We start from the raw sequence: 14969 nt of genomic DNA on the forward strand, positions 1-14969 counted from the left end.
GGCCCGCTGTCCCCTGTGCTGTGCCAGCCCTAGCCCCAGTGGGAGTGCAGCTGCCTGCCCACCTGTCCTGCGCAGCCGAGCCCCAAGGAGCTGTGACGGGACCCATGTCCAGAGCCATGGCAGGCACCAGGGACAGCAGGCAGCCCACACCGGCAGTGTCCAGTGGCAGCAAGGTGCAACTGAAGTAGCTGGCCACTGGGCTGTCTTGCTCCCTGGCTTGAGAACTCCACCCGCCTGCAGCTAGGGAAAGCAGGAACCCGGCAACCACAGCTAACATCCTGGCAGCCATGAACCCAGCTGCTGAGCAGAACACCCATTTGGTGGGATGACTGGAGCTGCTGTGCTCGAGGGCATGTGGGAGCCCCAGGCCACAACTATCTCTGCAAGCTGGCTCAGCACATCAACAACTGCTGGGTTGCCTTTTGTCATCACAGCTTCTCTGCTTTCTTGCATTTGCTGGATTACAGTGTCGCCATTTTGGGCTGTTTTTGTAGGCTTCATCAGCAGAGCGTGGGCTCCACCATTTTGGGATGAAAGCAAACCGGCTGCTTGCTCTCAGCACAAGAATTTCAAGCCGAAGACACCAGCCATGGAGAGATTTCATCAGGGTAAGAAAATTTTGCAGAGTATGGGTTAATCTTGGGGTTGGATATGGGTTTTGGTGGTGCTGAGGGCTTGGGGGAATTGGCTTCTGAAGCTACAAAATGGCCAACATTCAAGCTGTTTTCTTTAATGGCCACCATGATTGTTCTCCATGTGGCAAGAAGCTTACAAGCTTCAATATCCCCATCCTTGGCAGTATCAAAAAGTCTCTTTCCTACTGGCTGCCAGGCTCCTACTTTTAGAGGACCATTGAAGGGAAAGTCTTCAACATGATTTAGACACCCAGCCCAGCAAGTTGCTCAGTTTCACATCAGCAATATTAATTGTCTGCTGGTGCAGGAGCTGCCTTATCTTGCTCAAGCTCCTCCTTTGTTCTAGGTATTTTTCTCCTCCCATATTTGCTCCCACTGGTCTACTCACTTGACATGTGAGGCGCTCGCACTTTTAATTCTTGAGTTCTTTCCCAAACTCTTCCCAGATCCTTCCTTGGACTCTTCCTGGCTGGCCGATTCCTTGACTTCAGTGTGAGCTGCTACCAGAATGGTACCTATACCTATACCACCTTTAAATGTCCCAATTCTGGCAAGCCATTTGTAGCAATGGGGAACTAAGACACATGGACCCCCTTGTGCATATGAAGGAAATTGCTTTATTGTAGAAAACACCTCCCTTAAATACCTTTAGCTTCCACTGAACATAACCACATGCTGTCCATGTGTCTCTCCCCAGAACTGCCTCTCATCCCTCAGCTGACCTCTAACTGCCTAGCCTGCTGCTGTGCCCTCCCCCAGGGCATTCTACCCTTATCACCTTTTAACAAACACAACTCCACATCCCACATTATAACACCCTTTTTGTGGGAAAGGGTGAACAAGCAATTACTAACAATATAAGGAATCTCCAAAAGAGGAGCTACAGCAGCTGGGGAGGAAAAGGAAAAAAATAAAGTATGCTCAATTGTGTCAAATGAATTGCTGAGTGATGGTACCCAAACTGAGGAACTGAAGAGATGGAAACCACTGGAAAGGAAGGACACAAAATGGAAATGACAGAAACAATTTGATGAGGTTGTCAGAATTTCTTAAAATGCTCTTAAATAAATGAGTCTTCATCAGTAAACCAATCTACCAGTTAAATTAACACCTCGAAGTTATTCTTTCCACTAAGGGAGGGTGGCAGGGATGAGAAAGTGAGAGCGAAGAATAGGGAGGACACAGAAGGGAAAATACAGATTGACATCAGAATTAAGTTACGCTATGACCCTATATGTGTGCCAACACTATTACATTCTTAATCAGAAAGTGCAATAATCATAAAACAAAAAATTCAAATTAGAAATGCTAAAATGTGGGACCAAAAAACGAGATATTCAGAACTGCACAAAGCGAAAACACTGCAGAGGTAAATATATTTTTTTCTCTCGTAGAAGTTGTTACAGTGACAAAATCTTTTAAAACTGTACACATATTATTGTAGGAAGTTGACATTGTTCAGAGTATTTAATTTAACTGATTTACAGACTCATCCTAGAAATAATTTCTTAGGTGACAATCACTGTGAAAAGGACTAAGTAAGAGTCCACCCATGGAATGCCTTAATTGAGCTAAACAGTGTTACAGAGAGATTTCCAGAGAAAAGGGAGACAGTAAATCAGCAAGTTCAATTACATATGGTAAGGGATCTATATTAACCTTCTGTATAAAACAACAACAGTGAAGAGAAAAAATATTCAAAGGCAGATCTAGTGATACTTCATTCATTCATTTATTTATTTTTAGCTGAAACTCATTATTAAGAGAACAAGCTTTATACTAGCTTCAGTAATAATTTAAGCGAGGCATATTCATGAACAATTGATCATTTTGAAACTGCAGTCATTTCATAGTAAAAGTTCAAACATAACTTTAATTTTCTGGCTTCTAATTGAAGATTTATAATGAAACTGTATATAACATGTTTAGCAATTCATTAAAAATACTGAATTGAATTGCTACTGTGCCATCCTGTACCACTGTCTGTTTTAACTGCACTGTACACTTTTCAGTTAAGGAAACAATTGCTCTTTCAAGTGACAAAAATGCATGCCTGCTCTCAAGGAGATATGCGTTTTACTGCATCATTAAAGAAAAATGTGCAGTCTATGATATCAAAAGACTAGCAGTATGAAAAAATCAAAATTTCATGGTAGAAAAATGTACAAATGATGAGAAAAAATTCCTCTTTAACAGCAATTCATTAATAGAGATCCCATAAAGACCATAATGTGGGACATGCCACATTTCAGAGAGCTCTCCACAAACCCTCTACTCAGGAATGAACAAGACTCCTCCCACCAGCTAGGGCAAACCAAAACAGCCCAAGATGTTTTTAATAATGATTCTCTACAAAGAGAATCTCTCAGCAGGCAAGTCCTTCTGCAAGAATAGAGGGCAAACAAAAATGAAGGTTTTAAGCCAGTACTTTTTCTGGTCTTTTCTATAGATGGTCCATAAGAAACTTTTTACTTCACCTCCCTCCAGTGAGATCATCCTCTACTACTACAGAAATTAACGTGATGTTAAAAATAAGGATGGAGAGGCTATATTGTATGATCAGATGAGGAAAAAGACTGAGAGAGTGTAGGTTTTTCACACAGAAAATTATAAAATACTAATAAAACACAAGAAATGTGTTATACATCTGGTTTAATAGATTTAAGTCACTTGCATATCCCTTTTTCTTTACTTTGTGCACATCCACTCAAGCTTATTTTAGTAAGATATTTGAAGTCTGTCTGGTGCATGTTTTTGAGTCTTACCACTATGCTTGTCATTTTAACAGTTGTTTTTCCATTTCCTTGTGATTTCCAAATTATCTCTACACTCTTAAGAGACATCCTGCACTTGACTAGAGAGGTGTTGGAAAGCAAACTACTAGCAGTGGGATCCCAAGTCTATCTCACAGCAGAATCTCATCAATATCATGACTGTTTATGTATAAAGTGCAATATGGTACTGTAATGGTAGAGTAATTTCTTTTTTACTCGTATTTTTTTTCCTTAGGGATTATGCCGTATTTAAATTTTGATATTACAGAAGTCTGGTCGTGTTTAGGCCAGTATAAGCGAAGGTGCCAATGTTTGCAAATGACTTTTCTCATAAACCTTGTCTGATATCCGTGCAGTAAATCTTTCGAAACGCTCTTGTGCCATGTGGAAGTGGTAGAAAATGGGCACACAAACAAGCACGACGACTCCCAGCGGCCCGGCCGAGGCTGATGCAAGCGAGGCGCGCTGCTGTTCTTTAGCGGCGGCCACGGTCTCCCGGAGCTCTCGCATGCCCGTTCCCTGGGGAAGGCCGATCAATAAAACCAAGCCCTAGCTAAACCCGGGAACGAAGCACAAAGCAGGCGGTGTCACACCTACCTCTACCTACCACAGCACTGAGTCAGCCGGCCTGCCCGATGATAAGGGGGAGGCGAGGCGGAGAGCGTGCACTGCAATACCACACACTAGAGAGATCCACGCTCCCTTCTTTCGCTGCGTGCTGAGGAAAGGAGACCGACGCGAGAGGAGGCCTCTGCTACTTCAGATTGCCTCCTCCCCTTCCCTAGGCTGAAAACCCCCCACAGGGCGCAATGACCCACGCAGGCCCACAACTCCAGCAGCCCATCAGCCGCCGGGGAAGGGGCCAGGACCGGGGCAATGGAGACGGGCGGAGCGGGGCGCGGCACCGCCCACCACTGTTCACCACGGTCCCCGCAGCCGCGCCCGCTCTGCGCACGCGGGCGTACCGCCCTCCCTCCCTCTCTTCCGGGGCGCCTGCGCGCTTCGGCCCGTGGCCTGTGTCGGGGCCGGGCAAATGCGGTGGCTGTCGGTGCCAGTTTGGGTCGCGGTGTCTTCTGTGATTGTGCTGTCGGGCGTTCGCTCTCTCTCCCTCTGCTCAGCGCCGGCCCCTTCTTCCTTTCGCAGGGCCCTGCAGGCGGTTTGAAATTTACTGCAGTCTCTCACTCGAGTTCTCCATGTGGCCCTAAGCGCCTGGTGCTGAAGGGGAGGAGACAAGAGTGCGGGGCGGGGAAGAGGAGGGCGGCCTGGAGCGGAGCGGCTTGTCTGCCTGCAGCTCCGGTTCCCCCAACCTCTCACGGGGAACGGTTGGTAGGGGACGGTGGAGAGGGTAAAGTGAGGTAGCAGTTCCCTTGTCGCGGCCCGTGTGTGGCGGGCACCGTGGTTGCCCTGGGCCGGCTTTTGCTGCTCTTCCCCTATCTCTGGGCGTAGGGAGTGAGGGAAGGAAGGAGCCTGAAGCGATTCCGGGATCCTCGGGCCCCTCACATCCCTGGAAACGGTGGAGGGAAGAGTGAAACAATTCCCCCCTCCCTTCTGAGGTTCTGCGGCAGGCTGGCCCGCAGGTAAGACTCCCTGGGGCCCAGGCAGGGTAAGGGCGAGGGCCGGGAGGAGGAAGGGTGTCATAAACACAGAGCTCGGACGACGAAGCGGGGCGGGAACCCGGTTCTTCACGTTTGGAGAGCGGCTCAGCCGGAACTCGCTAGTCGGCGAGCAGAAGGAGAACCTGGGGGCGGCGGTGTGCGGCCCTTCCCTTCCCCTTCCGTGTGGCTGCGGTCGGCTTGGTGCGGGCGGACCAGGGGAAGCCGAGCCCGGCCTGGCCCGAGCCCTTCCGGCGGGCTGCTGCTGCTCGCCGCGCGCGATCCTTCCTCCTGGTCCGCGGGAAGCTGCCGTGCGCCCCTTGGGGGCTGACTGGAAACAGCGAAATGAGGGGGAAAAGGAAGATGTGCTGAAATCACAGCGGTGTGTATTTCGGTGCCTTTCTCCTACTTCCTCGGAGCACGTTACCCCGGCTTCGATGTAACTTCCCGGAACTATAGGGCGTGCCCCCTCTGCAGCGAGATGTGTTGGGAGTCGGTCACTCTTGCTGATGCTTTTAGTCGTTTGGTTTTTTAAAATTTATTTTGGAGCACGCTGTTTTATTTTTAGTATACCCTGTCGCTATAATTATAAAGATGTTGTTGAGGGAGATAAAAGAGATGAGCACATTAATGAGTTTGGAAGGAGCCCGAAAATAGTTCCGGACTGTGATCTGATCTATGTGTTTTAAGTGATTTTTCAGTTTGAATCCTAGGGTGACTCTTTGAAGGGCAGTGTTGTGTATTTCACTGATAATAAAAATATTTTGTAGATGAAGTAGTACTGTGTTGACTTTATATGATATACTCAGTGATTTTTGCATTTTAGAGAGACCATACAGGCATTTTTTGCTTGAAATGATGAAGGTCTAGGATCTATTTTCTCCCTTAAATATCATTATTGGGGTGAAACATCTCTGGAGACGTGGGGCGGGAGGTTTGCTACAAAGTGTAATATTGAATCAATGTTTGTCTGAGCTCTTTAAATGTTCATTGTGTCTTGATTGCGAAATGATGTAATTAAATGTATTGCGGCCCAGAAACAGTTACTTTCTTAATATACATCTGCTTCCTTGGTTAATGTAATTGCTTAGTAATGATGTAAGAATAGATAAAAGGTGCTTCAGCAGTACAAAATTGTTTGATGTACATGACATAATTTTCCTATTGTTTCCTGTTATTTGGGTTTGGAGGTATTTAGCTTACTCGGAAGTCAGTCTTACCTGAACTGAATTTGTGACTGGAAATTTGTGAATAGAAGACGGTTGTGGCGAATGTCAGGTGTAGCTTGTTGACCTAAACACCAGTATTTCTTGTGAATTGACTCCAGAGGAGCTTTTTTTAGAGTCTCATTCTCTCAGAAGATGGCACAGTATTTTAATGCATGTAAACTTTCAGGAAGTGCTGTTTAGACTCTGTAGTGGGGATCTGTAGAGCTTATTAAGGTCTAAATTTTCACATAGCGCACAAATTGGCATGTGCATATACCAAAAAAACTAGATTAGTATCATACATAATGGAATAGCTCTGGTATATAATGTAAGCAGAGGATAAGACATAACTAATAGATTGGATACTGTGTTGTTGTTTGTAAGATCCTAATGTGAAGATATGTGGTGATAGTAATGAGTTAATGCAGTCCAGTAGCATTACAAAAAATTTCTATAACTACTTTCTGAGAAAGTAATTAAATTTTGTTCTCTTAATATCTGGAAACTAGGTAACATGCAATTGTAGGTAAAGGACAGTTTGTGTTTATGCTTTATATGCCCTGCAAAGTAGTTTATATAAGTAACACTGTCTGCTTGTGAAGGTGATATTAAAGTTCACATTTCCATTAGTTAAGTTAGCAGTGTTAGGTCTGCTTTAAGGGAAGAGGTGAAGGGGTATTTATGAAAGAAAGATCAGGTGGACATAAGTGTTTCTAAGCCTACCGACTTCGCTACCATAGCAGAGAACTAGTCAGCAGGAGTGATGTCAGCTGGTAGTTTCCTTCAATGGCTGTTTCTTCTAAGGGATGCCCAGGATGATTTCTTTCTCTTGCCCCAGTAGCTTTTCTTCATTGTAAGCTTTACACTGAAACTGTAGCCCAAGTAGAAAAGAGTGTAGGAGTGTATTAAATTGGTGGGGGAAAAATATTTTAAATAGTTGCAGCTTGTTACAGCATGTGGATTGTTACCATGGGGCACTCCATTTAATTAAAAGAAAAGTGGAGCCTCAATATGGCATCAGTGTTTGGTTTTTTAATGAGCAATGAATCATTCTTTTCCAAAATGACAGAAAAGGTACTCATTTTTAAAAAGCTGACAGTATAAAAATGATGGTTGCTTCATTTTAGAGTAAACACTTCTGGGAGATCCTTGTAGGTTTTTTTTTATGATCCATTTTCATAATTTTTTATTTGTGCTCATTTTAGTGCTGTCATCTCCTTATGTTTTAAAGTTCCATTTGAATTCTTAGTTTATTCCTGGATCTTCAGTATTTATAGTAGTACTGATTCTAGAAAAGTCAATCCATGTTATGCTGCTTTTCTGAAAGTTATATATGTTTTGTATTGTGCCCCTAGAGATCCTCTGGGGAGTCATCATAAGAGCTTTCCAGATGCTGCCTGTAACTGATGGTGTTGTGTTTGTAATGTACTTTTTGCACTAATTGTATCTCCAGTTCAAGCTGTTGGCAGCTGGCAGACAACTGACTGGCAGACAACTCATACTTCATAAAACAACTTGCCACCACTTGAAATGGCAAGATCCTGTTTTGGTAGCTTGCAAAGACTGGTGAAGGTCACCAAAGATAGCTTGGTAGGTCTGGAGGTTTCTTGTAGTTCTGCAGGGCTGTAGGATGCCTTTAGTACATTGATTGTCTTGCAATGCATTATGTGTGCTTCACAATGCTAGTCAGGCACTGTGACACTTCATGGATTCATCAGGCACTTGCAGACTCTTGCAAGCTGCATAACGGGTTTTTGATTGTTTAAACTGGGGACTTTCTCTTGGTCTCTAACTTCATAACACCAACAAACTGAGGGATTTCAACTCCCTCTAAGTAATTACAATTCTGTTGCTAAACACCATGAACTCATAAGAAATTGTATTTCTCAGATTTTAAAACTGCAAGTAAACTGCAAATTACTGCATTAAGGGGGTGGATCGTGCAGTTGTCTAAAGAGTAAGTTTTTTTCCTGAAAAAGCTGACATAAGCTTGTCCACTCAGAGCAGAAACTTTGTGCTAACAGTTTTTGAAGTGGGTCATGATTAGAGATGAACAGCTTCTTAAAACAGAAACACTATTCATCAGCTGGAATAACTTTGCCTCCAATATAGTGGTAAGCACTGTAATCTTTTGGCAGATTGTAATTATATGCTTTTCTCAGTCTTTGCATTTTCCCTTTATTGTTAGCCTCTTTCACTCATAGTAGCAGCTCTTTTTTGGCAATAGTTCTTGTTTCAGTTAATATTCTGAACAAGGTTATTCTGAATGAAAATTCCAAATGAGTCCTTAAAATTATTGCTTTAAAACTCAGTGTTTCTTTCTCAGTGCATTAAAACCTAATGTATTTCTCTCTCTTCCTACATGCCCCTTTGTTGGGTCATGGTCACCCTGTGATCATGCAACCCTTTTTTTTTGCATGGGTGGTTTTGGACCTATGGGCAAACATTAATTGCAAAGAGAGTATCCTTGTATGGGGTCTTTCTTCTAAAGAAGACTTGTGTCTTTCTTGCATAATTTAATTTTTTTCCATGTCTATTTGCTTTGCATCCTCTGAAATTTGCTTGGAGAAAGACTGAAGATCAAGCAAACAAGGTTGTCGTTTCCAATATGATTATGCTCCTTCTCAATTATGAATGCAACTGTTGTAGTACTACTACTTTTGCATTCAGATTCTGTTTCTAAAAGATATTAATTTTAGAGCAGTGCTGTTCTTCTCTGTGGTTAATCAGTTATACAGAGATGGTGTCTACACAGGTGAATTTTGGTGATCTTGTAGTCTTGCTTGAAAGAGAAAGGGGGAGTTTTGGTCTGTTATTTATAGCCTGTTCACACTAAGATATCTGGATCCTATGTATGTAATGCCAAGTATGTTGGCATACACCCAGGCATTTAGAACAGGTGGTGCCATTGGAGGAAGTGAGTGATAGGCCCTGAACTTGTAGTGTAGCTTATTTTTTTTCTCTAAGACAAATCAAACTTTTTTCTAGGAAACCAAAAAGAAACAAGGAGAACCTTTAGTCAGAAGGTAAATTGAAGAACACTAGACAGCAAAGACTTGTGGAAGAGAAAAATGTGTATATGCCTGAAGTGAAGACAAATGAGAGAGCACTTGAAGGATTTCATCTCAGGTCTTCTGTTTTGTTTGGGGACTTCAGACACTTCCGTGTTTTGGAATGAAATGCAAGAGGATGTCACTTCATCGGTTGTGTAATACAGTGTGTTACCATGCCTATAGAATTAGACATGTAATAGATGTACCTCAGGAATTTTTAACTGTAAATGCAGCAGATATTATAGTGTTTTTTCCTTTTGTGTCTGTTTTTCAAACCATAAAAGGCAAGCACAACAGTTCTTTGTCTGATTTTTTTTTTGGTGTTCTCTTTAGTTATTTTTTATGAAAATTCTAATGTGACAGCGTGTATTAAATTCTTTATCCCATGCAGGGAAAGAACATTTTGTTTAATCAGAAAGTTATTGAAGCAAAACATCTCAAAAGTATTTCTGCATCTATGTGAAGTATTGATATCTTACATTTTCCTGAGAAGTAACATAATGATATTTATAGTATTAGACTAATTAGCATATTAGCAGTATATCTAGGTTTCTGTAGTACCGAATTTAATAGCAAGAAATTAAATACTCTGACATACATCAGCCTAATTAAAAGTTAAATGGAATGGAAGAAATTGCGACAAGACCCTTGAAGAAATATTAAAACCTCTAATATTGAGGTGTAGTTTCAAATTTGAGAACAATAATAAGTGTAGAACCATATATTGTATTTTAGGAAGATTCTTTGGAGGTCATCCTTTGCCCAAAGTATTGTCAATTAGAAAAGGTTTTTCAGAGCCTTGTCTAGTTAAGTTTTTTCCATCTTCAGGGATGGACATTTCACAGCCTCTCTAGGCTGGTGTTTAACTGTTCTGTTCTTCAGCTCCAGCGTCCCCTATTTGCACGTTTTCTGCTGGAGATGTGGACACTCTAGATTTGTGTGTATCTGTGCTGTTCTATAATATGTGCTGTGCTATGTCCCAATGCATATGCCAGTGAGACCATACCTAACAAGCTCACATTCACACACTTATGGTGTGTACTGACCCTCCCTGTACTGACCACCTGCTAGCTGGAGTGCAGGATCTTGCATCCACTAGGAGGGATGCCATGTTGGTTTAGCTTGGACAGATATCATGCAGTCAGTGGGGTGACTTCTGACAGCATCAAACTGGCGGTTGACTGATGCTGTTATCCCTCCAAAGTTACTGCTCCAATGTCACTGTTGATTTTGGTTTTATTTTCAAGAGGACTCCTTTACTTCAAACAAGTGCTTCTGTCTAATTTCCTAGTTTCTGCTTAATGTAGCTGACAAGCCTCTTGCTCTGTAACATGACCAGGTTTGGGCCTGTACCCTGTCAGACAGTTTTGCTTATTTGATTCACGCACACAGATTCCCATCTTCACATTTGTTATTATCCAGACCGTTCTGTCAAGGGTGGGGCTTGGCAAGCACCTACCACTCTCACCTGTGTCATCACTAAACAGTGGCCCTAAAGTTTTCTTAGTCTTTCTTGTGTTCCCAATGTCTTTAGAATAGCCTTTCTCTTTGTCCTTATCAGCCTTTGCTAGTTTTGGCTTCAGCTGAGCTTTGATTTTCTTAATTCCTCCTTGTCGGCAAAGGTTTACCTTCTGGGTAGTCTTGTGTTTGGGCTCAGTCAGGAGTCCTGTGCTTGTTCTATGTGAGAAGCATGGTAGATCACTGGCAGGCATGCCACACTTGCCTTCTTCCACAGTGACTGAGATGTAGTGTGTTTTCCTCATTTAAAGCATCATATCTAATTTTTATGAAATTACTACTCTGTAAATTAGTACTTCCTGTAAACTGAACATGACTATACTAAAATTAGCTATATTTTAGGTGTAAACCATTACATTCCCCAAATCAGTCTGTCAGCTAAGAGCATTTCACTGAGTTAACAAACCAAAGTTTGTTGTGTATTAGAAATAGTATGTTGTTTAGAGGATGTCAACAAATGCAGTTCAAGTCTGTGGTATGTGCAGTTATTCTGCAGTTTTTACTTATGTGGTAAATATTTTTAAAAGAAATATGGCCTTTAATGTGTCAATTAAAATAATTTTTTGCTTAGTGACTTTTAGTAGATAGATTGGATTTCTGTTCTTATATGAACCTGTTCATTGTAAAAAACATTTCATCATTTTTCTTGTGGCTAGTGTATAACATTGTTAAAACCTTCTGTAGTATGGGTAGTTTTATTTTGTGTTCATGTAACTTTTACTTTGGGCCCTGTCTGCTTTTAATATGTGAAGTCAGCCAATAAGAATTACTGAAAAAGATGCAGATTTTTTGAGACATTCAGAATGTGGACAGCAACTTGTAGTTCTGAGCTTAAACCTTTGCCACAGAGATCTCCAAACTGTTTGTGCATATATTTGTCTAAATTTAGTTGAGTACAAGACATAAGTTTACTTGCTTGTTTTTAAGACTAAACATACAGACTCTTACCAAAGAGAATAGCAGTGACAATATTGAGCAGATGAAGAATAGTAAAATATCTGTAAACTTTAAAGCAGAGTAAAAAATCTTATTGCTTTCAAGGGAAACAAAGCAGTAATAGTATAAAGTTATTTAAGGAAGGGTGATGAAAAGGTGTAGATGCTAAAATATAAGAGAAAAAAAAAAAAGTCTTGTGGTGCTACTTGGTGTCTTTTGGTGCCAGAAAATACCCCCTATATTTTGGCTTTGTGATTGCTTTCTAAAAGCAGTAAAGTAAAAACTCTGCTTGTACAAAAATAACTATAACTTTGGAGTTTTTTCCTCCTTCCTTTTTGACTAAACTATAATCAATTACTGATTCTTTCCAGTAAGAAAGGTAGTTCTTGTGCCAGTTCAGTTTCAAAAGGATAGCCAATACTAGATACTTTTTACATATCTTCTTCCTGCAAATAGAAGTTTTTTATTATACCTAAGGTGTTTTCTCAAACCCTTTGTAGGATTCTTACCTTGTCAAATAGCTGGACTACCACCAAATTCTAGTCTAACATTTGAGAGGATATGGATGTCTGGAAGTAGGATTTTTTTATAATATTAAAAAGATATATATGTAGTTGTGTTTTTAGAGGGTTTTTTTTTATGTAACATTTTTTGATTGTGTCTTTATGGGCTGTGTTTTGTTTTGTTGGTCATTTTTATATGCTTGCAATTCATAAGAGATTTCTGGCGGAAAAGTAAGGGTACATGATGGTAGTGTGTTTCTCTCTTCATTTCTCAGTTTGAGAATCTTGTTAGGCAAAAGAGGGATTTTTTGCATAAAAGTGTCTATTTCTGCTACAGTAAAACTTTTGCTTTAGGAGACAGCAGTTCAGTTGCATGAGAACGGCTGCATTAAGATATAAGTAAGTCACATGTTCCTACTTGGATACTTAGTAAAGTTTGTCTGCTGAGTCTTTTCTGTGTTAAGGAGAACTCTAATGATCATGCAAATTTAATTCTTGAACTCTTTGTTGTCTATAGGGTTTTTTTTTCAACATCTGTAGCTTATTGGAAAAATCTTTTCAGGAGTTACCTAAATTGACAGAGAATAGAGTTGTTCTTTTTGAGCCAGGAGCATTTTACAGTTGTGCCTGACTTTGAAGCTGTAGGTAAACTGATGGATTCTGTTCAGTAGAAAAATTCTGTATGTGCACCTTGAAGGATGCAGTGGTGTTCTGTAATGCTGCCACAAGCTTTTGTGGTGAAGTTTTACCATTACATGCCAATTGCCCGTAGATGTCTTGAGGATTATGTAGGTAAAGATTGGAAAACTTATGACATTTTGGTGTATAGGTTGGTTGATTGCTTTTAATTCCAGATATTAATTAAAACTGAGCTTTGTCCTATCTGTGTTTTCAAATACAGATTCAGAGAATAAAAATGGGAACTCCTGGATCAGGACGGAAGAGAACTCCAGTGAAAGACAGATTTTCTGCAGAAGATGAAGCTCTAAGCAACATTGCCAGAGAGGTTTGCTCATTTTAAAGCGTCTTGAATTCAGAAATAGGGATGAAAGTAATCTCATTATCTAGAAAAGGTTAATTTTTTATAGATGTGCATAAAAAAGTGTGATTAGCCAAAAATATGACAGTTAATATAAGCTAAGAGAATTATTGATCAAAAAATCACATTATCTGAAATGTCAGCATAGTGAGATATTAACTGTATGACTAGTGTAACCTCATAGATTTACACTTAAGCCTAGCACCTATTACTACAGATACTTACATGCTTAAAGATAAATGAAAAATACAGCTGCTATCTCAAGTGTAAAACTAAAGAACCATACATATTTATCCTGTTACAGTGTCTAGTATTCTTAAGATGTTAAGTATAGTGTATTAGTATTGAATGGGTAGTAGTCACTATTAAAATATATTTGTAATAGTCTCTATTTCAAATGTGAGAAGTCAATTTTTTTTCCAAATAAGCGTAATATGTACACTGTGCTAGAATTCCACCACCTAAAAAAAAGAAGGCTGGAGATAACCACTAAAAAGTGCAATTAACAAGTTGATACAAAGGGGAATTTTGTCCCATGGGATTTAGGCGGTTGGAATTTAAAGTCTTAGAGGTGTCTGTTTAGACCAGAGTTTTTCTTGGTGGAAATGCTGTGACTAGGGAACAAAAGCCCTAATACTGTTTGTATACAAGTGAATCCAGGTTCTTTGGGGCTACATTGTCTACAAAGCTGCTTGCCCTAGTTGACATAAAGGAGTGCAAAATGCAGATTCTAATTGGCTTTGTAATGTAAATAGTTGTCTGTATATATGTAGGTAAGACAAAGTAGGTAGGTGATAGGTCTCTGAAGAGAAAGCTTATTTAGGCATTTTCAAGTGTAGGCAAAATATATTCCTTGTCATTAAAAAAAAAAAATAGTTGGTAGCTTTTCAGGAAGTTATGCTGTCAGTCGTGTTCTAATGGAAGGTCTCACTCTATCAGCCAAGCCCTGTGTGGGACTCTGGATCATGTATGATCTTACTCATCAAGTTCCATCACTCATTTTTGGAGAAAACAGTGAGTAAAAAAGAAAGAATATGGCCTTAAATTTCTTTCAGTATATGCATGCTTCCATAACATCAACTTGTCTTTAACCTAGAAAAAGATCTCAATAGCAACAAGTAATACATAATATCTTACTTAAAATTACTGTTGGGTTTAGTTCTTCTACATTCCATCTTTTTAGAAGATTCAATTTACTGGAATTGAATTGTATCCTGTAATCCATGTGTTTTCTGTGGAAAATCTTCCTACAGGTGTTCTAGGTATTAAGAGATGGTAAACAGAATTTGCATAAACAAAAGGCTGCACTCAGGATGTTCTATGTGGTGAAACTTCATTAAAGTGCTCTGGGATTGAGAGCAGTTGCAAAATGGCACTAGAAAGTATTGGAATTTGTAATACAAAGAACTATAGTAAAGTGACTCTAATGTGGTGTATGACACTTCAAGGTGTTTTTTCTCTAAAAGTTCAGATTTCAGAAAGTGCCATTCTTATTCATTGTTCCACTTTTATTTTGACTAAATTGTGATTTCCTTGTTCTATGGCATTTGTCAAAAAAAAAGATATCTTCCTTTTAGTACCAGTAAGCATTGCTTTTTAGGAAATTTGGTTTAAAGAATTCTTTGGCACTGATCCACTAAGTTAATTTCCATATAGTCATTTTTCTGCATTGGTTGAATCTGATGTCATTTTATATAAAAATATTTAATGG

The 14969-nt window shown here is 40.3% G+C and overlaps 1 protein-coding gene across 36 annotated transcripts in view; it reads left to right on the top strand.

The window, feature by feature from the left end:
- The first annotated feature begins 4419 nt into the window (after positions 1 to 4419).
- The window catches only part of LRRFIP2 (LRR binding FLII interacting protein 2), a 56076-nt gene continuing 45526 nt past the window's right edge, over positions 4420 to 14969 (top strand). For 4 of the 36 annotated variants that reach the window (XM_050971760.1, XM_050971758.1, XM_050971764.1 and 1 more), the window contains exons 1-3: positions 4422 to 4986; positions 13121 to 13225; positions 14198 to 14272. In XM_050971760.1, coding sequence (XP_050827717.1) covers positions 13136 to 13225; positions 14198 to 14272 — 165 coding nt within the window. In that variant the 5' untranslated portion in view covers positions 4422 to 4986; positions 13121 to 13135. Of the gene's footprint in view, positions 4987 to 5077; positions 5384 to 13120; positions 13226 to 14197; positions 14273 to 14969 lie in introns of those variants that run through there. The other 32 variants (XM_050971759.1, XM_050971753.1, XM_050971752.1 and 29 more) reach the window with 24 other exon arrangements.

Source organism: Serinus canaria, chromosome 2, assembly GCF_022539315.1.
Source record: "Serinus canaria isolate serCan28SL12 chromosome 2, serCan2020, whole genome shotgun sequence".
Classification (NCBI taxonomy): domain Eukaryota; kingdom Metazoa; phylum Chordata; class Aves; order Passeriformes; family Fringillidae; genus Serinus; species Serinus canaria.